The 23,283-nt window shown below is 44.2% G+C and overlaps 1 protein-coding gene across 27 annotated transcripts in view; it reads right to left on the reverse strand.

Moving 5' to 3' along the window:
• The window catches only part of LRRFIP1 (LRR binding FLII interacting protein 1), a 162,393-nt gene that overhangs the window by 34,609 nt on the left and 104,501 nt on the right, over window positions 1–23,283 (reverse strand). For 8 of the 27 annotated variants that reach the window (XM_040440927.1, XM_040440926.1, XM_040440904.1 and 5 more), the window contains 14 exons: window positions 20,852–20,896; window positions 19,244–19,291; window positions 17,381–17,437; window positions 17,089–17,151; window positions 15,590–15,673; window positions 13,734–13,778; window positions 13,550–13,609; window positions 9,998–10,075; window positions 8,515–8,619; window positions 8,240–8,275; window positions 6,777–6,902; window positions 2,237–2,308; window positions 1,879–2,049; window positions 214–306 (listed from right to left, as the gene is read on the reverse strand). In XM_040440927.1, the coding sequence (XP_040296861.1) occupies window positions 214–306; window positions 1,879–2,049; window positions 2,237–2,308; window positions 6,777–6,902; window positions 8,240–8,275; window positions 8,515–8,619; window positions 9,998–10,075; window positions 13,550–13,609; window positions 13,734–13,778; window positions 15,590–15,673; window positions 17,089–17,151; window positions 17,381–17,437; window positions 19,244–19,291; window positions 20,852–20,896 (1,083 nt within the window). The remainder of the gene's footprint in view (window positions 1–213; window positions 307–1,878; window positions 2,050–2,236; window positions 2,309–6,776; window positions 6,903–8,239; window positions 8,276–8,514; window positions 8,620–9,997; window positions 10,076–13,549; window positions 13,610–13,733; window positions 13,779–15,589; window positions 15,674–17,088; window positions 17,152–17,380; window positions 17,438–19,243; window positions 19,292–20,851; window positions 20,897–23,283) is intronic. The other 19 variants (XM_040440910.1, XM_040440903.1, XM_040440913.1 and 16 more) reach the window with 13 other exon arrangements.

Consider the following 23,283-nt stretch of genomic DNA (forward strand, 5'->3'; position numbering starts at 1 on the left):
CGTAACTGGAGACAATAGCTGCCAAACAGCGAATGGATCCTGGATGAAGAGGAATCTTTATCTGGTGAATGGTAGATTTTTAATAAATTTGCCATAATATAAATTTTTATATTATGGGTTACACTAAATATCGAGATCTGAATATCCCTTTAACCAAAAGAGTAATAAAACGTGTGATATTTCATCCAAGTGGGTCAGTTTGTCCTTCCTCACCATCATCAGCGCCTCCCTCTGCTCCAAAGCCTCCTTCATCTCTGCCAGCTGAAAACGGAGGACCCCCTGCTCGTGTTTCTGCCGCTCACACTCCTGCCAAGAAAACACGTAGCATTAAACATATAGCAACCAACATATCCCCAGCATGTGATCCTTGTAATAACAGGTAACCTTAGCAGAGTTACAACAGGGAATGCATTTCACCATTTTTGAACAATACGATATAGAACGACACAGCCACTTCTGTAAAATCTAAGGCATGTAAAAGTCACTGAGAAACTACATAGCCAGATACACTATCCTTAGGAATACATGGATAGTAATGTAAGGACAAACAATTCAAATATTCTTTAGAGATTTAAGATTATGTAATTAGGTGCGGGTTCTTTTTTCATTTGTGTATTAGTAGAAAGGTTTAGTTGGTCTCTTTTCACACTCAAATTCTAAAAGGACCAGGAGGGCAGCGTCTGGTAAATTAACAAAAAATAAAATAAAAAACAAACAGATCAGGGAGAGGGCTTAAGAGTATTTTCTTAAAAAAAAAAAAAAAAAAAAAAAAGATGTTCATCTATGAAACGATGACTAACAGCATTAGGTAATTTCAAGGAAGTTTTTCGATCCCTATATTTTTATGGTGATACACATGTTGTGACGTGCTGCTACATGTAAATGAAATGTGATACTATATGTCAGGTGATTTCTGCTGCCCTTTCTCCTAGCAGGATATGGCGGAGGTAGAGAAGCTGAGCTCTGTAATATACAGGCTTTTATGGTTTGGACGAATTATGATTTCTTATCAGCACACAGGACTCCTAGGACAGACAGGGAGAGTCCCGATTACTCTGCCTACACCTGTGTGGGCGCAAATACCAGGACTCTCACGGTCTCTCCTAGGAGTCCGGTCAGGGTTTACTCTGCTCCAGATCAGATCAATCTGTATAATCAGAACTCAGCTCGTCTCCATGTATCATATCCTGCTCTCAGATAGGGCAGCAGAAATCACCAGACTTTTGATAATGACTGAAAGCAGTACACAGCAAAGGTACACAGTATATCAACTTTTGATAATGTCTGGCTGGCAAATCGGCTCTGTGATAGGAGTCTTGGTAGCTGGATCACCACAACAGCTCCCACGTTAACCATGCTGACTGCTCTGGCAATGGATTTGACCATCAATGCATTAAAGTTCCCATTCCTGCAATCAAGCAGGACCACTTTGGGTTCCTGGCTTCTCATGAAGTCTAAATATTGCTCAATGACTGCTGTGTAGTAAATAGAAGCAGCAGCAGGATCAACAATGCCAGGGACTCTCAACAGGGGACTGTTTTCTCCTGTAACCGGGTTTCCTGTGGATGCCCCAGTTACAGTGAAAACTGCAAAAAAATAAAATAAAATTTAAATGACCCCCCACCGACACCTCCTGTGTGATTAGGACAGGTTTTCTGTGTACTAATAGGACGGCGGCCATTTTATTTCTCCTAATGATTGCTCCCTAGACAAAACAAGCCATTATAACTAATGAAAGGTATTTGTGAATATATTTAGAATAAAGCAATATTTAAGTATTTTTAGTAATTATATTTTCCTTGATTCCCAGAGAACCCCTTTAAGCAGTTATTAGGGTTGTCTGTCCCAATAAGGCGGCTTGCAGCTTTTACAACTCACTTTCTGTTTATCTTCATACTGACGCCTGGACTCTGCCAGTTCTTCTTCCAGCTCGAGCAGAACCTCCCGTAGAGTTTCCACTTGATATTGAAAGGATGTTTTCTCGTTGTCTAACTGGGCATTGGTCACCATAGACCGCTTGTACTTCTCCTCCACTTCTGCCAAGGAGTCCTGAAATAAAATTAGAAACGGACCAAATAACAACAGTTAATACTAAAAAGAATAAAATAATTGTTACTATTAGTAAAAACAAATTAGCAGTTCAGCAATATGAAACAAAGGTTTAATAGTTTAGTTTGGCTGCACACCTCTATGTCCGTCATATCCTGTCAAAGATTAGTGTCACACAGACTAGTACCTTCATCTCCTTCAGCCCTTGCATGTATTTGCCTTCTACATCCTCAATCTGCTCCTTTAACTCACTGATCTCCTGACAGAGGGACAAAGAATGCATAGGAATAAAGCAGCGGCCAAGACAGAGTAGGTAAGAAAATAGAAGAACACACGTTTTGCATGATGTAGCATTCATACAGGGGATTAAGGAGAACGTCACATGTATCTTCAACCAGTGGCAGAAAGATTAGCAGATTGAGGGTAAAACAGCTGTGCACAGATGGAATAGAACTCCAGCCAGGACAGAAGACCAAATAGTCCAGGCACTCCCTAATCCTGAAGCACATCAGGACAGAATGAGAACATTTTATATATTCCTAACCTATAAATCTGCTGTGGTTACAAAGACTTCAGAAACAAAGGGATATGATTATACATTCCAATGACTGCTTATGCAAGAGACATAAAACCACACACATACATCAATATGGTCCGTAAGAAACTATGATGATAATAATGTATATGGCCGTGGCCAAATCACTTGTGTTAAAAACAGAACATCACCTAAGAGAATAATATAGGTTTAAAATACAAATAAAATGAAAATTACCTTATCCAACCGCTATAATGACCCCCAAAATGCCCAGGCCCCTCATATTGGTTATACTTACCCCGCTCCGTGCCACTGCATCTCCCTGTTGGCTCCCTCGCTGAAAACATCTGGTTTGAAATCACCTCAGCCAATCATTGGCCGCGGTGGAGACCAGATCCCCTTGTGTCATGCAACCGTTTGTCAAGACATAAGAGGATCCGCCGCCAGTCCCTGTCACCAGTGATGGGCTGCAGGCGATGTTTACAGCGAGGGAGCCCAGCAGAGCATCGCAGGCCTGTGGAGGAGGAGCGGGGAGCCAGCACCGGGAAGCAGGTAAGTCATCTTCCCTTTACAGGTCCAGCCATTCTTGCACAACCCCTTTAAGGGGCCTGTACACAAAGGCTACACCTAAACATGTAAGGCTACTTTCACACTGGCATTTCTGGGTCCGCCTGTGAGATCCGTTTCAAGGCTCTCACAAGCGGTCCAAAACGGATCAGTTTAGCCCCAATGCATTCTGAATGGATAAGGATCCGCTCAGAATGCATCAGTTTGGCTCCGTTTAGCCTCCATTCCACTCTGGAGGCGGACACCAAAACGCTGCCTGCAGCGTTTTAGTGTCCGTCTGACGAAACTGAGCCAAACGGATCCGTCCTGGCACACATTGACAATAAGTCTGTACCCATTGACAATAAGTCAATGGGTACAGATCCGTTTTCACTGACACAATCTGGCACAATAGAAAACGGATCCGTCCTCCATTGACTTTCAATGGTGTTCAAGATGGATCCGTCTTGGCTATGTTAAAGATAATACAAACGGATCCGTTCTGAACGGATGCAGACAGTTGTATTATCTGAACAGATCCTTCCATAACGGATCCGTACAAAACGCGAGTGTGTAAGGCTACTTTCACACTGGCATTTTGAATTCCGTTTGTGAGATCCCTTTCAGGGATCTCACAAACGGTTCAAAACGGATCAGTTCAGCTCCAATGCATTTTGAATGGATAAGGATCTGTTAAGAATGCATCAGTTTGTCTCCGTTCCGCCTCCATTCCGCTGTGGATTCCATTGTCCGCCTGGCAATGCGGTGCCAAACTGATCCGTCCTGACTTACATTGAAAGTCAATGGGAGCGGATCCGTTTTCACTGACACAATATGGTGCAATTGAAAACGGATCCGTCCCCCATTGACTTTCAATGTAAGTCAGGACGGATCAGTTTTGACTTTGTTCTTGACTTTTTTTAAACTGATGGATAGATCATCAGCATCTGATCAGCGGATACAATCGTTTGCATTATAGGTGCGGATCTGTCTGTGCAGATACCAGACGGATCGGCATCTAGCGCAGGTGTGAAAGTAGCCTAAGTACTATCCCCTGATAGTTTTAAACCACATTTGGTCTCTTTTCTGTCTTTTGGTTTTAATAAATTACTAATAAAATATGTAGTTTTATAATGCAGTAGTTAGGACCCCTAAAGGGATTTTGTGGTCAATTGGCCAGTTGTATATTTTGTTACTGTACACTGTAACGACCCAGCAGCCATTACTGCGTCAAATGCAACAATTAAACAACATAAATCAAGCTTGCAGAGTGTAATAAAAAAAAGTTGCAAAATGCGTGGCTCAAATCCTAAAAGGCAGCAGGGGTCTAGACTCAGAGAAAACAAGTTTTGGGTAACTTGAGAATCTAAAAAGAAAGGCAATTGAATGAGGACAGACAAGACGGGAAAAGAACACGTAGAAACAGGTTCTATAACAAATGACTGATGAAATAACCATCTCTTCTGTCCTCATTTACAAAGAAGGTGAATGCTGCTTTATAAATAGTACAGTACCGAATCTCCGGGGTATAACCCTTCTAAAGCAAACACAGGGAGGGACATTTATGAAGACCGGCGATTTAGACGCCGGTCTTAGTCCATGTCTGCTGCTTGATGCGCCTAAGTTATGTATAGGTGCCGGCCTCTACATAACTTAGGCACTTTACCAGCGGCTGTGCGACTTGCCTAAATCTACGCCAGCTCCCTAGCTGGCGTAGAGTTAAAGGGAGTCTTTCACGCAGATTCACCCTATTAACCTAATAACAGTGTTATGTCCACGGCATCCCCCCTATTAAAACTGATTACCGTTAGTTCCTTGCTAGCATCCACTGTCGGAAAAAGGGTCCGTGGCGCTGATCGGCTGACAGGCCAGTCTGATTAATAATTTTCTATGCCTGTTTTTGGCGTAGAAAATGACTTAAAGGGAGTCTTTCACGCAGATTCACCCTATTAACCTAATAGCAGTGTTATGTCCACAGCATCCCCCCTATTAAAACGGTGCTTACCGTTTGTTCCTCGCTAGCATCGTTGTGGAGAAAAACACTTTTAATCCGTATGCAAATGAGGCTGTGAAGGTGCCCCGGGGCGGCGTTACAACGGCCGGTGCCCAGGCCCCTGGGTCATTTTCATTCGAAGCCACCCTGCCTCCGCCACGTCTGCCCGCCCTTAGTCTCTGCTCTAACCTCCCTCCTCCCGTCCGTAATCCCGCGCATGCGCCGATGAACGAGCACAGTCGGGCCGGGGCATCGCAGTTTACCGTGCATTTTTCGCGTTCATCGGCGCATGCGCGGGTTTACGGACGGGAGGAGAGAGGTTAGAGCAGAGACTAAGGGCGGGCAGACGCGGCGGAGGAGGAGTGGCTTTGTATGAAAATGACCCAGGGGCCTGGGCACCGGCCGTTGTAACGCCGCCCCGGGGCACCTTCACAGCCTCATTTGCATACGGATTAAAAGTGTTTTTCTCCACAACGATGCTAGCGAGGAACAAACGGTAAGCACCGTTTTAATAGGGGGGATGCTGTGGACATAACACTGCTATTAGGTTAATAGGGTGAATCTGCGTGAAAGACTCCCTTTAAGTCATTTTCTACGCCAAAAACAGGCATAGAAAATTATTAATCAGACTGGCCTGTCAGCCGATCAGCGCCACGGACCCTTTTTCCGACAGTGGATGCTAGCAAGGAACTAACGGTAATCAGTTTTAATAGGGGGGATGCCGTGGACATAACACTGTTATTAGGTTAATAGGGTGAATCTGCGTGAAAGACTCCCTTTAAGTCATTCTCTACGCCAAAAACAGGCATAGAAAATTATTAATCAGACTGGCCTGTCAGCCGATCAGCGCCACGGACCCTTTTTCCGACAGTGGCGCTGGTTGGGGAAAGTCGCAGACTCAGCCACAAATGCTCTTTGCGACCAAATCTGCGCCAAAAAGTATCATACTTCCCATAATAAATGATCCCCAAAGAATCTTGTCTTCTCTACGAGATGGTCTTCAGAAGAGGTATCACTGTAAGGGCTCACACACGACCGTTGGATGTTTTGTAGTCCGCAAATTGCGGATCCGCAGAACATGGATACCGGCCGTGTGCATTCCACATTTTGTGGAGCGGAATGGCCGGCCCCTAATAGAATAGTCCTATCGTTGTCTGTAAAGCGGACAATAGGACAAAGAGTCATTTCTGTTTTTGCGGCCCCATTGAAGTGAACGGGCCGAAAAAAAAAAACATAACGGACACGGAAAAAAAAAAAAGTTTGTGTGCATGAGCCCTAAGCCGTGTGTATCTTGCTGTCGGCAAAATGCGGATCTACAAAATAAAGAGGACGTCTGTGTTGTATGTGACTTCAATGGGTCCGTGGTCATGTTCCATCTTTTGCAGGGCTGACATACAGATGTGGAAAGATGTCTCCAGAGTGCTTTCCGCATCCGTATGTCTATTCTGCAAAAGATAGAACATGTCCTATTCTTGGCCGCAAACGTGGACCACAGACCCATTGAAGTCTATGGGTCCACAAAAAAGGCAGCTGCAACACAGACTAAACACTGATTCACCCATATTTTGGGGACTGCAAAAAACATTGTCATGTGAATGTACGCTAAATCTGGCAAATTTTTTATAATACAAGTTACTGTTAGTGCACACTCACCTTTATTTCTCTAATCGATGCCTCTGTATCAACCGATATGGAGGTGTCTCCGCTCCCCCTACGTGAGGCTGTCCCACCCAATGAAGCAAGAGTTGCTGCAGACAAGCTGGAGACAGGTCGGCCACTCTGGAACAGAAAGTAAGATAGGTATTGTTGATGTAATATTCACAAAACAGGACCATACAGTATTATGTTAAATTAAGCTTTAAGTCTATGGACAACTTTAAAAAAAAATATTTTTGGTATGTATGTGATTTCAGGGTTTGACCAAGACTGGACAAAATTTTTCAGGGGCCTGGAAATAGTGTGCAAAGGGAAAAAACACTTTGTCAAAGGGTTCCAGTACCATTACCGCACAAGTCCCTGCTGAGGCCACTAACTGGCTGGCAGCGGTCATGTGTACTGTATGTAGACGGCACGTCACACTTCCGGTCTGGCAAGGACATTAACCATAGTGCTGGAACTGAATGCCATTTGCAGGCTCCTGAAAATGTTTGCCCACTCTCTGACAACCCCTTTAACTAGAGCTAAGAAACTTGCACCAAGTTTTAGGCTGCAATCCTCATTCCTTTGTTAAAATTCAGAAAAGAAAAAAGCAGGGGGGGGAAATGGCAGTGTGTCTTATGGTGCGAATGCTAATGACCGCTTCCATTATGAAAGCGGTCATTAGTATGCAGGAGGCGTGGGGAGCAGTGAGTGTAGCACTGCACTAGCTGTACTCACCACTCCTTGGTCTTCCGGGCGCTGCACTGCATGTATCCTAACTGCGCACAGCGTCAGGACATAATGCATGTAGGAGCACACTATAACCTGACGCTAAGCAGCAGAAGAGTGGGAGCAGCGAGTGTCAGTCTACAGTTATTTTGTTGTCTGATGAAGCTTGGGGGTCTAATCTGAGGAGGAATGAGAGATTATCTGAGGAAGAATGGGAACGTGATAGGTGTCTGATCTGAGGAGGAATGGGGGGTCTGATCTGAGAAATAAGAAGGAATGGGGGTCTAATGTGAGGTCTGATGAAATATATTTTTTTCCTTATTTTCCTCCTCTATATCCTAGGTACGTCTTATGGTCCAGTGCGTCTTATGCAGTGAAAAATGCAGTATATACCGTAAATCTAGCATGAACTGTGTGAATGTGCCGAGTGACTGTGTGATCTAAGACAATCTTTGTCACAAAACACACATAAAATGGTAAAACAGTGGGTGCTGGATTAATTCCCCTACTAGAGCCTGACGTGCAGAACAAATCCATGTTGGTTCTGAGTGAAGAATTACTACATGGTAAAAGTTGCTAGAATTTGTGTAGTCTTTCAGTTTTAGTGTCCCTCTAATCTAACCAGCAAAAAAGTTATGAAAACGAAATAAATGAACACCTTTAAAAATAGGACAATCCCAAAAATAGGACAATCACAGTGACATGCTATAAATATGGTGTTCGGAGAGGGGGGGGGGGGGGGGCCTCCCCTTCTCTGCAAAGTCTTTGTCTGATCTTTCTTCAACCTATAATGTTAAGAAATACAGAAGTTAAACTCTGAACAGAAAGGTTTTAATCCTGGGCGTATTAATTCAGCACAAACAAATATCTATTGTCCTGTTAATAAAAACGGTTCTGAATTTGTTAATTTTTTTCAATAAGAAAGTTTCTACGAGCCGCATGGTTCTCTATACAAATGCTGGAAGCAGCCGAAATTTTATACAAGAACTGGCACACAATGAATTTCATGCCCACACGCACTCACTCTGCTTACTGAAGGGACAGACACATCTTCAAGATGAACCTGTGAATGGACGCTGCCACTGGTGGACCCACGACGAAATAACGGTGGGCCTGTGGGTTCTGAAGACTGATTAAAGAGGACATGGTTGCCATTATTTATACTGAACTCTGTAATAATCAGTTGTGGAAACAGCCAGAAAAAGAGCACCGCCTCGAGGATTCTCTAGAGCACATTGTAACACAGTATAATAATGCATTCTACTTTACACATTCTTCAAGTTTACCACAGCGACCTGTCTTTCTCTTACATACAGAATTACATACTGGTAGTGGTGTTGAACTAAGGCTACTTTCACACTAGCGTTAATGTTTTCTGGTATTGAAATCCGTCATAGGGTCTCAATACCGGAAAAAAGCGCTTTCGTTTTGTCCCCATTCATTGTCAATGGGGACAAAACGTAACTGAACAGAACGGAATGCTCCAAAATGCATTCTGTTCCGTTCTCATACCGGAGAGCAAACTGCAGCATGTGGAGCAAGACGGATCCGTCATGACACGTCTGACAATAGAAAACGGATCCGTCCCCCATTATTTTTCAATGGCGTTCATGACGGATCCATCTTGGCCATGTTAAAGATAATACAATGCAGATGGTTGTTTTATCAGTAACAGAAGCGTTTTTGCTGAACCCTGCCGGATCCAGCAAAAACGATAGTAGCCTAAGCAGTATTATGCCTCTAGGATCACTTCCAAGGAACATCAGAAATATAATTTCTTTACTAGACAAGTCAACAGGAGAAGAAAGCAATTTAAAAAGGCATCTGTCAGCCTCTAAGCCATTTCTCCTACAGGCTCTGCTCTCTCTGCAACTGCTGCGCCCTCTGCTGACAGGGCCAGGTAGTGTACACATCATTAGGCCTGCCTGGCCCTGTCAAAGTGCAGAGGGCACAGCAGCTGCAGAGGGAGTTAAGCATCTAGGTGTAACGACAACACCCCCATTGCTCCGAGAGGTTTATTTGCATATATTAAACCATTATTTTTCTCCGCAATGCGGACACCTATGAACATGGGACCAACACAGATCACTTCAGCTGCCAAGCGCACATACAACAGGTCAGCCAGTGTCATAGCTACAAATCTGCTGACAGATGCCCTTTAAATGCCATTTGAAAATAACCTTACGGTACGTCCACACAGGAAACAATGCAAATGCAGGTTTTGCTGTGGATCGCAGTGGAAATCTGCAGCCCAGATTGACATGCTGTGGATTTAACTATCTGCCCAGCAGGCCACTGTACACTGCAGAATTTTCTTCAGCACCATGTGGATGACACTTGCTAAAATCTCACCCACTTTCCCGGTACTGAGATACGCTGCGGATTTACCGCATGCAAATTCTTGATGCCAGATCCACACAGTGTCATCTATGCCATGAGGACACACCCTTATACAAAACCCTTTACAAAAAGACATTAAAAAGGGACAGAGTAAAAGCAGTCCTCACCACTGGGCTGGCACGGGCAGAGCTGGCACGAGAGGAGGCACGAGATCCAGAGCCCACGTAACAACTGTACTCAGAGGGCTTTCATAGTCACGCAGCAGAGAAGTGTAAGGAAAGGAACATTAGCATGACAGAAGAAAAGAAACAGAAACAAGGAGAATGACAAGAAACAGTAAATCTGGATATAGAGATCTAGAAAAGTATGAGCGTCTGCGGAGCTGAGCAACGTAGGCCTTCATATTTACCTGACCGCCAAGACCTGGCCTGGTCTCCAGTCACAGGCCTGTCAAACTACTTCTGCTGTAACAACTACAAGCTAAGTGCCACGCTAAAATAATCAAACGGGCAGAATGTTTTCCGGAATACAGCTCAGATTAACATTCCTCATATCGCAGCGCTCCGTGACATGTGTTCTAGGACACTGTGTAAAGTGCAACTTAGCCATTCGTTTAAATGCCCAAAGCTTATAAAAAGAGAGCGGCCAATACGACTCTCACATGTATGAAAAGGTGTCCGCAGTCAGGTAGTGATCGTGAGGGCGGACATGTTCCTGAAGTTCTTCTTAGTAAAACTGCAGACAACAGGATTAGTGTGTTTTAGCAGCAGGATTAGGTTAAGCTTCAGTGGTACATATACACTAAGGCTACATTCACATGACCGTAAGTGTTTTGCGGTCTGCAAATTGCGGATCCACAAAACACGGATACCGGCTGTGTGCGTTCCGCATTTTGCGGACCGCACATGGCCGCCACTATATAGAGAATACCTAGTCTTATACAAAAATAGGACATGCTCTATATTTTTTGCGGGGCTGCGCAACGGAACAACGGATGCAGACAGCACACCGTGTGCTGTCCGTATCTTTTGCTGCCCCATTGAAATGAATGGGTCCGCACCCGTTCTGCAAAATTGTGAATGCACCCTAATGCACAGAGCTAACTAATACTTACAGTACATTTAAAGTCCTTTAATCTAACATCGGAGTCCTATAGTTACCGGATTACAAAACCTCTTGGATTTTTGTAACTTGCTTGTAAAAAACCCAAAATGCAAAATCTGCAACTATAACTACTTTAAAAGGGTTGTCCCACGAAATATATTGGAACACCTGGAACTGAATACATTTGTATCTAGATGTAGATAGATATGTAGTATAGCCAGTGAGTTATTCAATAAAACGTATCTGTAAAGCGCCACCTGCTGTTTGTTCTTTGCCTTATTTCTCCACGCACCTCAGTAACATCACTTAGGTGGATGCACATGCTCAGTTCCATTTGTGAACGGACATCAGTCATATCAACCATTAGGCTGCTATTATACAGTCAGTGATTGTGAGCCAAAACCAGTAGAGGAGCCTCCACAGACATAAGGGGAATGATTTGCACCTCTTCTGCGTTTTTGACCTACACTTGGTTTTGGCTCACAATAACGGACCAAACACTGATTGTGTGAAAGTTGCCTTCCGGTATTGAGTTCCGTCCTAGGGTCTAAATACCGGAAATAAAAGTTTTATCCTAATGCATTCTGAATGGCGAGCAATCCGTTCAGTATGTCTTCAGTTCAGTCACTGTACGGTTTTGTGAATGGAGAAAATACTGCAGCATGCTGCGGTATTTTCTCAGTCCAAAATTCCGGAATACTTGCCGGAATGCCGGCATTATTTTATATTGGAATGCATTAATGCCGGATCCGGCCCTAAGTGTTCCGGAAAAACAGATACGGTTTTGCGGTGTACGCATGTACAGACCTTTAAGAATGTGAAAAAGATAAATACCGGATCCTTTTTTCCAAATGACAACCGGAGAGACGGATCTGGTATTGCAATACATTTGTGAGACGGATCCGCAAACCGAAACAGTCTACAAATGGTATCCGTTTGCATGCAGCCTGACGGAATCCAGTGACGCTAGTGTGAAAGTACCGGTACCCTTACAGGGAGCGTGTGGCAGCAAAAATTACACACCCAATGAGACAGGACACACCCCTGAGCTGCCACTTTGAAATAAATGTAGAAGAGCAACTGGAACAATGAATGGGGAGATCTCTGGATCCATGTTCCACATTTATAAATGTCCAGATTTTTTACATTCCTAATCGGATAAGCCCTTTAATGACAAGCATTTAATGACAAGCTTCTGAGATTACACATTACATTGAAGTTCTGTGTTCAGGTTTTCTGATGCACTTTTTGAAGCCAAAACCAGGAGTGGATTCAAGAAAGAAACAAAGTTGTATCTGTCCTTTATACTTTCTCTCCTGATTTTGGCTTCAAAAATGGCATAAAAAAAAAATAAAATAATAGTGTGGCATCACCCAAAGGCTACAGGGACACGATTCACATTACATGTTTTTTTCCCGTGCGGATTTTTGTGTGTGACACAAAAAAAAAAAGAAGAGCAAAGTGATTGAGATTTCACAAGTCTCATGTACACTTGGCCTGTGTAGACACTGCTCCGAAGCCGAAGTGGAGCCTGTGCACTTGCTCTGCTATGGGATCACTGCTAGGGATGAGAGAACTTCAAGTTTTGAAGTTCGATTTCAGGAAAGTGCCAAATTGCGTTATAGATTCCGTTACCACGGATCATAACGCAATTCCATGACGGAATGGATAACGGAATGCCTTGCGAGGCATTCCGTTATGCATTCAGTCATAATAAAAGTCTATGGCCAGCATAACGCATCCGTCCTCTCCTGCATAACGGAAACGGGGCGAATCCGTTATGCTGGCCATAGACTTTTATCATGAGTGAATGCATAACGGAATGCCTCTAAACTTGCAGGGTTTCTCAACGCCAGTCCTCGGGACCCACCTACCGGTCATGTTTTCAGGATTTCCTTAGTATTGAGCAGGTGACATATTTAGTGTCCATGCATCAGCACTTACCACAGGTATTCATTCTGTGGGATATTCTCAAATCCTGACCGGTAGGAGGGTCCCGAGGACCGGAGTTGAGAAACCCTTCTTCTAAAGACATTCCGTTATGGTCCGTGGTAATGGAATACATAACGCAATTCGGCATGTACCCGAACTTGAAGTTCGGTCATCCCTAATCACCGCTTCTCTGCGAACCTGACTTCTACAGCATTGCCATGTAGCCGTACCCTAAATGTCCGGCCCTGTCAATTGCGCAGCAGGTGGGCACTTCACCTGAGGGGGCAGCCCTGCTGATGAGACTAATCAATTTGCTTCTCTCTAGGCATGATACATTTATATTAGTGGCACAGCCCCTTTAATTATTATTGATAGACCTGGTCAAACACTTCTGATCAATTTTGGTATTGCTACTTTTGCCTGGATTAATAAACCGCGTTTGTGCCGTTACAGTGCATAATGGTGACCAAATGTACGCTACAATGTATGAATTTTTGATTTTACATATCTTTGCAGGCTTTGGCTAGTTTTTTGTAGAAATCTCAGCATGTTCCTTCTACATTTCCACTCTTTTGCCACTTTATTAAAATCCAAAATGCTCAGGAATGAAACAAAAACATACATAAAAAATGAGCTATATATAAGGATTAATAGAAGAACTCAAGCAAGGAAAATAATCTCACAGGTCGTGAACTTGAAGATCGCCGGCTACTGCTGGGAACACCCTCATCGTACAGAGACCCCTACCAGCAAGACAGGGAAGACAGAAAGCAGACAGTCAGCGGGGGGGGGGTACAATGATGAAAACAGATAAGAGGAGGAAACATGTGCGAAGAATGAAAATGGATAGACTGAGAAGCGACCCACCCGCTGTGATCTGGAAGGCAGAGAATTGCAGTTCAATAGTGATGGCTGGAAAAAGAGAAAATGAAAGTTTGAGCAAAAAAAAAAGAAAGGAAGAAAAAGCAAATAGTTTTGTCTTTATGTCAAAGACGGACAGGACAAGCTTCAGCATAACTGTAGATATCACTCCACGTCAAATACATTAGAACACAACCTCCACTAGCTGGCAAGGTAAAATGATAAAAGTTCCACACAAGCATGCAACAAGCTAAAGTATTTGCGGTTATAACATGGCTGCAGACACGAAAGAGGTATGCCCAAAGAACTCTAATGTATCAGGTCCACGAAGAGCAGACCAGCCAATCCCTCCTAAACGGAGCGCACAAGATAAGGCCTCGTGAGATGGGCATTTTGTACCAGAGTATGAGGCTTCTAGCACACGAACGTATTATCTTTCCGTGTCCGTTCCGTTTTTGTTGCAGACCGTATACGGAACCATTCATTTCAATGGGTCCGCAAAAAAACGGAAGGTACTCAGTGTGCATTCCGTTTCCGTATTTCCGTTCCGCAAAAAAATAGAACATGTCCTATTCTTGTTCGCATTACGGACAAGGATAGTACTGTTCTATTAGGGGCCAGCTGTTCCGTTCCGCAAAATACGGAAAGCACACGGATGTCATCTGTATTTTTTGTGGACCGCAAAATACATACGGTCGTGGGCAAGAGGCCTAAGGCTGCATTCACACAACCGTGGGAGGCCGTGCCAGTTTTGTGCTCCAAACGGATTGACTTCACTGGGACCACGATACGCAGCTGAAGATAGAACACGTTCTGTCTTTTGCAGTGAGGAGGCACGGACCTGGAAGCAGACAGAAGCCGTTGCCTCAGTGCCCCAAAAGAAAGGACATGTCCTATCTTCGGCCGCATCTCACTAATCGCGGGGTCTGCACTGCGATGCAGAGTGGACACTGACGATGCCCATGTTTTGCAGATCTGCAGTCCTCAAAACGGCCACGGCAATCCCATGGTTGCGTGAATGCGGAGTAACTGTCCATTCTCAGTCTGTAACATCCTGAGTAGGGATGAGCGAATAGACTTCGGATGAAACATCCGTAGTCGATTCGCACAAAACTTCGTTCTAAGGGCTTGTTCACACGACCATGTGAAGCCCGTGCTGTGGACCGCAAATTGCAGTCCGCAATGCACGGGCACGGACTGTGGCCCAGCCGCATGGGGATCTCGGACCCATTCACTTGAAGTGAATGGGTCCGCATCCGTGATGCGGAATGCACACGGAACGGTGCCCGTGTATTGCGGATCCGCAAATGCGGGCCACAGTACGGCAACGGGCAGCACACATTCGTGTGAATGAGCCCTAATACTGTATGGAGCTCCTTACTGTATTAGGCCTCATGCACACTAACATATTTTCTTTCCATGTCTGTTCCATTTTTTTTGTGGAACCATTCATTTCAATGGGTCCGCAAAAAAAAAGGAAATTACTCCACGTGCATTCCACTTCTGTATGATGTCCGTTCTGCAAAAAAATAGAACATGTCCTATTATTGTCCTCATTACGGACCATCAGGGTCCTTAAACAGGTACGGACTACTTGTATCATGGATTGGCACTCGATACTACCAGAAACCTGCTCGTGTAAAAGGATCCTTACACGTTGTCACATGATCAATGAACATTTTACATATAGAAGATTCACCCCTATAACGAATTGCCTCAAAATTAACAACAATAAAATCCCAACTTGTAGCTGACCACACCACTGCACACCAGTATACCCCGGCAAGCAATACAAGAAGTGACACTGTGCACTAATCAAAAGCCGACCAGAAAGGTGGAGAAGCTAGCGGAAAGGAACAGACCCGACTTCCATTGTGTACAGTCTGCTGCTGGGACGTGGCTGTGTGCGGAGCGCTGGCCAGGCTGGGGTCAGAGTAATAGGCGCTCTATACGGGGAGACAGGAAGAGGCATGAAAGATGGAAGCTGTTCACAGACAATAGCGCACAGACAGCGTTAACCTTTCAGCTCTAGAGCACGCAGACATGCACCGCATCACACAGCAATTCCTGCCTGCGAGTTACCATTCACTTCTACTGTCTGTAAGGAAACGACAAGAATGTGGAATTGTATTGTCCAGTTTGTGCTGCTAATGACATGCAGTTTTATTTTAGTTTTTTTTTACGTCAGTTGCTACTAAACGTATGCAGCCCTCTCAAAGGTCAGTGCGTGTAGAATCTGCCGGAATACCGCACCTCGAGGAAAGAGATTTTATGTTCGACAGACTTTGTAATAACTCACATTCATGGTTCATTCATCATCCTGTAGGTAGAAGCAAAGCGCATCTCGGCCTCTGTTCACACCAGCATCAACAATGGAAGCAGCGACGCCGTGAGGGATTCACTTTTCAATGGATCCAAACAGATGTTGAATTAACCAATGACTTTAATGGGCTACGTCGGGGACGCAGTACTTTTGACAGCAAGAAAAGGGTTGCAGGTTGTGCTATTATTTTCACTGGAATAAGGCCTCATGCACACAAACGTATTTTCTTTCCGTATACATTCCTTTTTTCTTTGCGGACTGTATGCGGAACCATTCATTTCAGTGGGTCCGCAAAAAAAAAAAAACGGAAATTACCCTGTGTGCATTCTGTTTGCGCATGTCCTATTATTGTCTGTATGGGGACGAGCGATGGCATTAGTGATCGCTCTTCCCAGTACCGTGGAGGAGATCGCTGCATGTAATAACAGCTGTCTCCCTCGCTGACAAGCAGGCGATTTTCAGGAAGGAACGTTATCTTTTTGACAACTGTCTGCTCCTTTGGGCCATGTAAAGGGGCCTTCACTAATTATACGGTAAAATGCAGAAATGGAAAAAGTAGGTGTAGAGCTAAAAATCTGGCTGAAGATATGATACACCCTTCCCCTACAGACACTGTGAAGCATTTGGTATTTCAGCAATTAGAAAAATATGCGAGGGTCTCTTGTGGATGTCATACTTCAGTAACAGCTGGATTATGAGGATGGTCAGTCCACGATTCTGGCCTCATATCAGCCTTCCTCTAAGTGCTGAATGCAGCGCGGTATCACAGAATTATAGCGGTGTATACCGCACAGTTATATAGGTACCTGGCCTGCTCTGCAATAATCTTAATATTGCTACAAATCCATAATTAGAGTAAGCACATTCACTGGGGATTATAGCATCAGACGAAGTAATAATGGTCATCCCAACTGGACGGCACAAACGTGTATTAATGGCACTGTAATGCGGCGCACATAGGCTGACTGTTTAGGGGTGTGCAGCTGCCATGCACAAGCTCCGCACACAGCGTCAGGAAAAACTCCAAGCATAACCAACCATTGCCTCCTCCCTGGGGGGTCCCCGGGAAGACTGGGTGGCATCGCCACTGCCTGATGAGCTCTGGAGGTAAAGAAAAGACACCACGGCTCACATTTACCGACACATGAAGGTGTGGTCACAGTATGGCCCAAGGGCCTGAGGCTATTATTCACTGCTGTTCATTCAATGACAGGTAAGTGGCATTTTCTAAGGTGTTACAGCTAATTTTGGATTTCACCATCCTCAATGCAGCTGAACATATGCCCAGCCTGCCCGGCTGCCACATGCAAACCTTCAGCTCTCCACTGACCCTGCTGGATTTCCTATACTGAGTTGCTCCAAGCAATTCATCCTTGTAACCATTGGTCTGTTAGGGAAAAAAGAAAGAAAGAAGGGCTGAGTGATGTTTGTGGGCCTGTCACACAGAACACACGCCGGCACACAGTAAGACAAGTGGGCATGCCAAAATAAGGAATTGTGAGGCAATGAGTCTGCAAATACAGAATTCTAGAATATTCGGTAAAATAACTAACCCCATATATAACACAGCCGCCATCATAAACGGGGGTGGACGCTGTTTCAACGCAGATTTGGTTTTACTCCATTCAATGAAGCTTAACCTAGAGTGGGTCGACATGAAAACTCAAGGTAGAAACCACAGCACAGCGCAGAGGCTTCTGCCACGGGACACGTGGCGGATTTTGTCGTGGACAAAATCCTCCATATGAACGTACTCTAAGCTCACCAGTCGGATCTGATGCCGAAAATCTGCAAGATAAATCTGCACCACATAACCAAATAACACTGCAAAGTTTCCTGCAGATAAAAAAAAAAAAAAAAAAAAAAAAAAAAAAAGGATTAAAAAAAAAAAAAAAAATAACTTTGGAATCCACAGTTGCTGTGGATCTCTGGATAATTTGCAGCAATAAGGTTGCTTGTGGATTTTATTGCAGATTCTGACTTTCCCATTGAAATCAATGGGAAAAACCTGCACCAGAAAACTCAATGCGAACAAACCATAAATGTGTTTCACCTGTAAAAGCCATGGCAATCACATTAAAAACTTGTGCGGTTTTAGTTGCGGTAAACTGAAATGTGCAAAACCAGCCCTATACCTATCTGAATTCTTTACATTCATATGCAAGGCGATACCTGTGTAATAGAGTACGGCTACACATCCACACCTGTGTATTAGGATACAGCTACATGGCGACACTGGTCGCAGGCAGGATCACAGGGGCATCACGTTTCCCATAGAAATGAATGAATGGAGTTTGTGCCACAACTGCGACCCCTGAATCGCAAAAAAAAAAATCCAACTTTGCTGGATTTTTTACGATTCAGGGAACTTCTATGGCATCAAAGCTACATTGACATGACATGCCATCCTATTAGTATACACAAAACCTATCCTAATCACACAGGACAAAATACTTCACAACACTGAGCTAAAGAGCTGCCTCGTCCTCCTCTCTGCTCATCAGGGTGATGGTAATGGGCAGCAGCAATTCTATGCAGTCTCCATTACCACAGTCCATTCTCTCTGTACTTCATGTCTCCTCATGAACTCCATTCCTACAGAGATTCAGCTAAAGATCTTATCATCTGTATTCAGGATCATAATCCCTGACAAGCAGAGCAGAGAGGATGAGGCAGCTCTTTAGCTCACTGTTCAGAAGTAACTTGTCCTGAAGTGTGATTAGGACAGGCTTTGAGTGTAGTAATAGGACGGCGGCCATTTTATTTATTCTCACGATTGCTCCCCAGACAAAAAGAGCCATTATAACTAATGACAGGTATTTGGGAATATATTTATAATAAAGTAATATTTAAGTATTTTCATTTTCTTAATTCCCAGATAACCCCTTTAATGAACTCATTAGGGTGACTATGCCAAGTACGCAGCACATTTTGTGAAACAATCATAAGGTCACAGCTCGATATTCATTGTGCGACACTGGAAGCAAGAGCTCAGGATCAGATAAGTGCAGGGTGTTCCCCTGCTGTTGGTGCGATCCTTCTTCACAGTTTCATCAGTAAGTAATTCTATACAATAATATTCAGCAAGCAGGGCAAGTTAGTAAAAAAACACACGACCACACAACAAGCTGGACTGAGGTTCATGCATGGAGAGTATATAGCACGAAATTCAGGAAGACCACAGGCTACTGACCCTCAGACTGCTCCTGCTAGACACAGACATAGCATCATCTTCAGACACCTTCAAAGGGAAGAGGAAAAAATAAAAAATAAGCAAGAGAGATCACAAGCAAAGCGCATAGACCTAAAAAAATATATATATGTTACAGAAGGTCTCCAATTAATTTTAAAACATTAATATGCAGGAAGAGGGAGAAAAGCATGAAAGCAAAGCAGTATTTCCTAGCTCAGGGTTCTTGAGGCTTATGGGTTCTCAGGATCCATGATGGATCTGTTATGATCCCTCCAAATATTGTGATAGGGTTTCTCTACTCTTCCTTCTTTATTTTATACTCAAAAGACTAGTGCAGCATGCTACATTATACTGACCGCCAAAAGGCAATGGAAACCTGATGGAAAACAACTAATGGCGGGATGAACAGACCCTTACTATATTATATTTGTAAAAAAAAACATATAGAAGATAGGAGATTTATCAATGATAGTGTGAATGAAAACTGGCTTAGTTGCCCACAGCAACCAATCAGATTTCACCTTTCATTTTCCAAAGGAGTCCTGAAAAATGAAAGGTGGAATCCGATTGGTCGCTGTGGGCAAATAAGCCAGTTCTACTTTACACCAGTTTTGATAAACCTCCCTTATTATCTGAGATTGTACACCCTATCCCTAGGAAAGGCCATCGACATGAATTGTGGCGTCCAAACTCTGAAACCCCTACAATAAATCAGAATAAAGATGAAGTGGTGCAATACTGACACAACACATACACCCGCACTGTGTATCTGGCAATAAAGCCGACCTCTTCTCACTGGAAATGGCTGGGCTTCAGCACACGGGCAACCCTGTGTTGGGAACTGCAGTATGGCACCATGATACTCTAGTGAGTGGTCACCCCCTTAATATACTCATCTATGTGGGTCCAGCACTGATCACCTATGGACGGCCCCTCCTAAGGATAGGCCATCAATGTTTTATCCTGGGAAAAAAAATGTAATGAAGCAGTTTTATAAGGCTATGTCCACATCTGCGTTACGGTATTCTGGTACTCTGTTCCGGAAGAGGAGCTTTCTGCTGCCATTCACTGACAGATCCCATTATAGTGAATGGGGATCCGGTGGGCCCGGCGGTGTCCGCTTATGCTGGATACGGTAATTCCGGCAGTCTGCTCCTCTGCCAGAACGGCCTATTGGAATACCGTAATGAAGCGGTAAACCAAGCCTTAGATTTTTTTTTCCTACATGACTAGCGCCAAAATGTATTCAAGAAGTTTCACAAAATTTAGGAAAGGTTTTTAATCAATAAATGACGTCGTTTTATGACAAGATAAATATGCTTATAAGGATTAAAGTATTATCTACTGTCACAGCTATTTATTATGTCATTGGTTGCAAAAAGATTGCTAAACCCAGCTAAGAGGTCAATAGGATTAGTCAGTAAAATGACACCTATGACAGGAATGTTTCTATTGGCTTTATGGATGACTTGGCGGTAGTATGTAATACCCTTTGCTAAACATAATGCTATATTTACTAGGGACATACGATTAACCCATGAATAAGCAGATTAACATAAAGTAAAATCAGGGCTGAAACATGACAATCGCACTGGGTGGGGAACCGACCTGGAGATTCCTCCGTGGTCTGTGTGAATAGCGCTCACTGTCTTCCTGGAAATGCATTGGGAAGAAGAGAAAAAGATGAAGCATCTAAGGTCAAGGAGCGAAAGAGGACATCAAAATACGGACAGGGCACAGGAAGGGAGAGGGACAGAGGAAAACGTGAAAACACAAGGAAAACCTACTAAAAGGGTACCCATAATGCAGACTTATAAAAACTGTTAGGCCTCTTTCACACGGGCATTGTGGGAAAAGGTGTGGGTGCGTTGCGGGAACATGCGCGATTTTACCGCGCAAGTGCAAAACATTGTAATGCGTTTTTGCACTCGCGTGAGAAAAATCGCGCATGTTTGGTACCCAAACCCGAACTTCTTCACAGAAGTTCGGGCTTGGGATCGGTGTTCTGTAGATTGTATTATTTTCCCTTATAACATGGTTATAAGGGAAAATAATAGCATTCTGAATACAGAATGCATAGTAAAATGGAGGGGTTAAAAAATAAATAAATAATTATTTAACTCACCTTAATCCACTTGCTCGCGCAGTCCGGCATCTCTTTGGTCTTCATCTTAGCTGTGTGCAGGAAAAGGACCTGTGGTGACGTCACTCCGGTCATCACATGGTCCATCACATGATCTTTTACCATGGTGATGGATCATGTGATGACCGGAGTGACGTCACCACAGGTCCTTTTCCTGCACACAGCTAAGATGAAGACAGAAGAGATGCCGGCTGCGCGAGCAAGTGGATTAAGGCGAGTTAAATTTTTATTTTATTTTTTTAACCCCTCCAGCTTTATTTTACTATGCATTCTGTATTCAGAATGCTATTATTTTCCCTTATAACCATGTTATAAGGGAAAATAATAATGATCGGGTCCCCATCCCGATCGTCTCCTAGCAACCGTGCGTGAAAATCACACCGCATCCGCACTTGCTTGCGATTTTCACGCAACCTTATTCATTTCTATGGGGCCTGCGTTACGTGAAAAACGCACAAAGAGGAGCATGCTGCGATTTTCACGCAACACACAAGTGATGCGTGAAAATCACCGCTCGTGTGCACAGCCCCATAGAAATGAATGGGTCAGGATTCAGTGCGGGTGCAATGCGTTCAACTCACGCATTGCACCCGCGCGGAATACACGCCCGTGTGAAAGGGGCCTTACAGTTCACATACACAGGCTGTGTTCACGCCTGAGTTGTGGTTTCCATTTTACACAGAAACCATAACACAGTGCTGCATGGACTGCACGACCGACATCCACGGCGCCTGAATGACGCCTTTTATTAAGGGCTCATGCACACAAACTTATTTTCTTTCTGCTACCGCTCCGTTTTTTTTGTTGACAGTATGCGGAACTATTCACTTCAATAGGTCCGCAAAAACAACGGAAGGTACTCCGGAACGTAGGGGTGGGCGATATGTATATTGCGATATAATTTTAAGCATGTGCGATATATATTCTATATTTCGTGGGGGGTTTTTTTTTTTACTTTTTATTTAATAACTATTTCCCCCCCTTAGGGGCCAGAACCTGGGACCTTTTCATCCCTTGTCCTATTCTCCCTAATGGAGCTCTATTAGGGTGAATAGGACTTCACACTCTCCCTGCTGACCAGTGCATAGTACACACAGCAGCAGGGAGCTGACCATGGCAGCCAGGGCTTCAGTAGTGTCCTGGCTGCCATGGTAACCGATCGGAGCCCCGCGATTACACTGCTGGGGCTCCGATCAGAAGCTGCCACCCTGGGGCCACTGCCACCAATGATTTAATCGTGTGGAGGGGGGGGCCACAATTAATATAATACTTAGAAGAGGGGGAGTAGAAGGGAGGGACTGTGGCCACTGCGCCACCAATGAATATAGTTAATATGCCTGAATACAAATGTAGCCTGCATGTCCCGGCCATATCCCATACCTGGCCTCTATTACTGTGCGTCGTGATCTGCCGCAATTAACCCCTTAGGACCTCTCTGTTCTCATTGGTGGCGCAGTGGCCACAGTCCCTCCTCCTCCTACTCTCTGTTCTCATTGGTGGCGGAGTGGCCACAGTCCCTCCCCTCCTCCTACTCTGTTCTCATTGGTGGTCAGCAGCAGCCGCACACAGTGGGGAGGGACTCCCTCCTTCTCCACTGTGCCGGCTCAGGAGAACATGGTGCGTGCCGAGAGCAGCGCATGCCATGTTCTACCGTGATATGGCGATAAACGAAATCTCTATCGTTGGCCAAATTTATATTGTTTATATCGCATATCGTCTATATATTGCCCACCCCTAAAGGAAGGCACACTGAACACATCCGTATGTCATCCGTATTTTGAGGATCCATACTGTAGAAATGCTATGCCCAGCCCATATTGCTCATGTGTTTGGTAATTAATAAGTTACTGTTTCCGTTTCCGGTCCGCAAAAAACGTATTAAATACGGAAACCATAC

Source organism: Bufo bufo, chromosome 7, assembly GCF_905171765.1.
Source record: "Bufo bufo chromosome 7, aBufBuf1.1, whole genome shotgun sequence".
NCBI classification, from domain to species: Eukaryota; Metazoa; Chordata; class Amphibia; order Anura; family Bufonidae; genus Bufo; species Bufo bufo.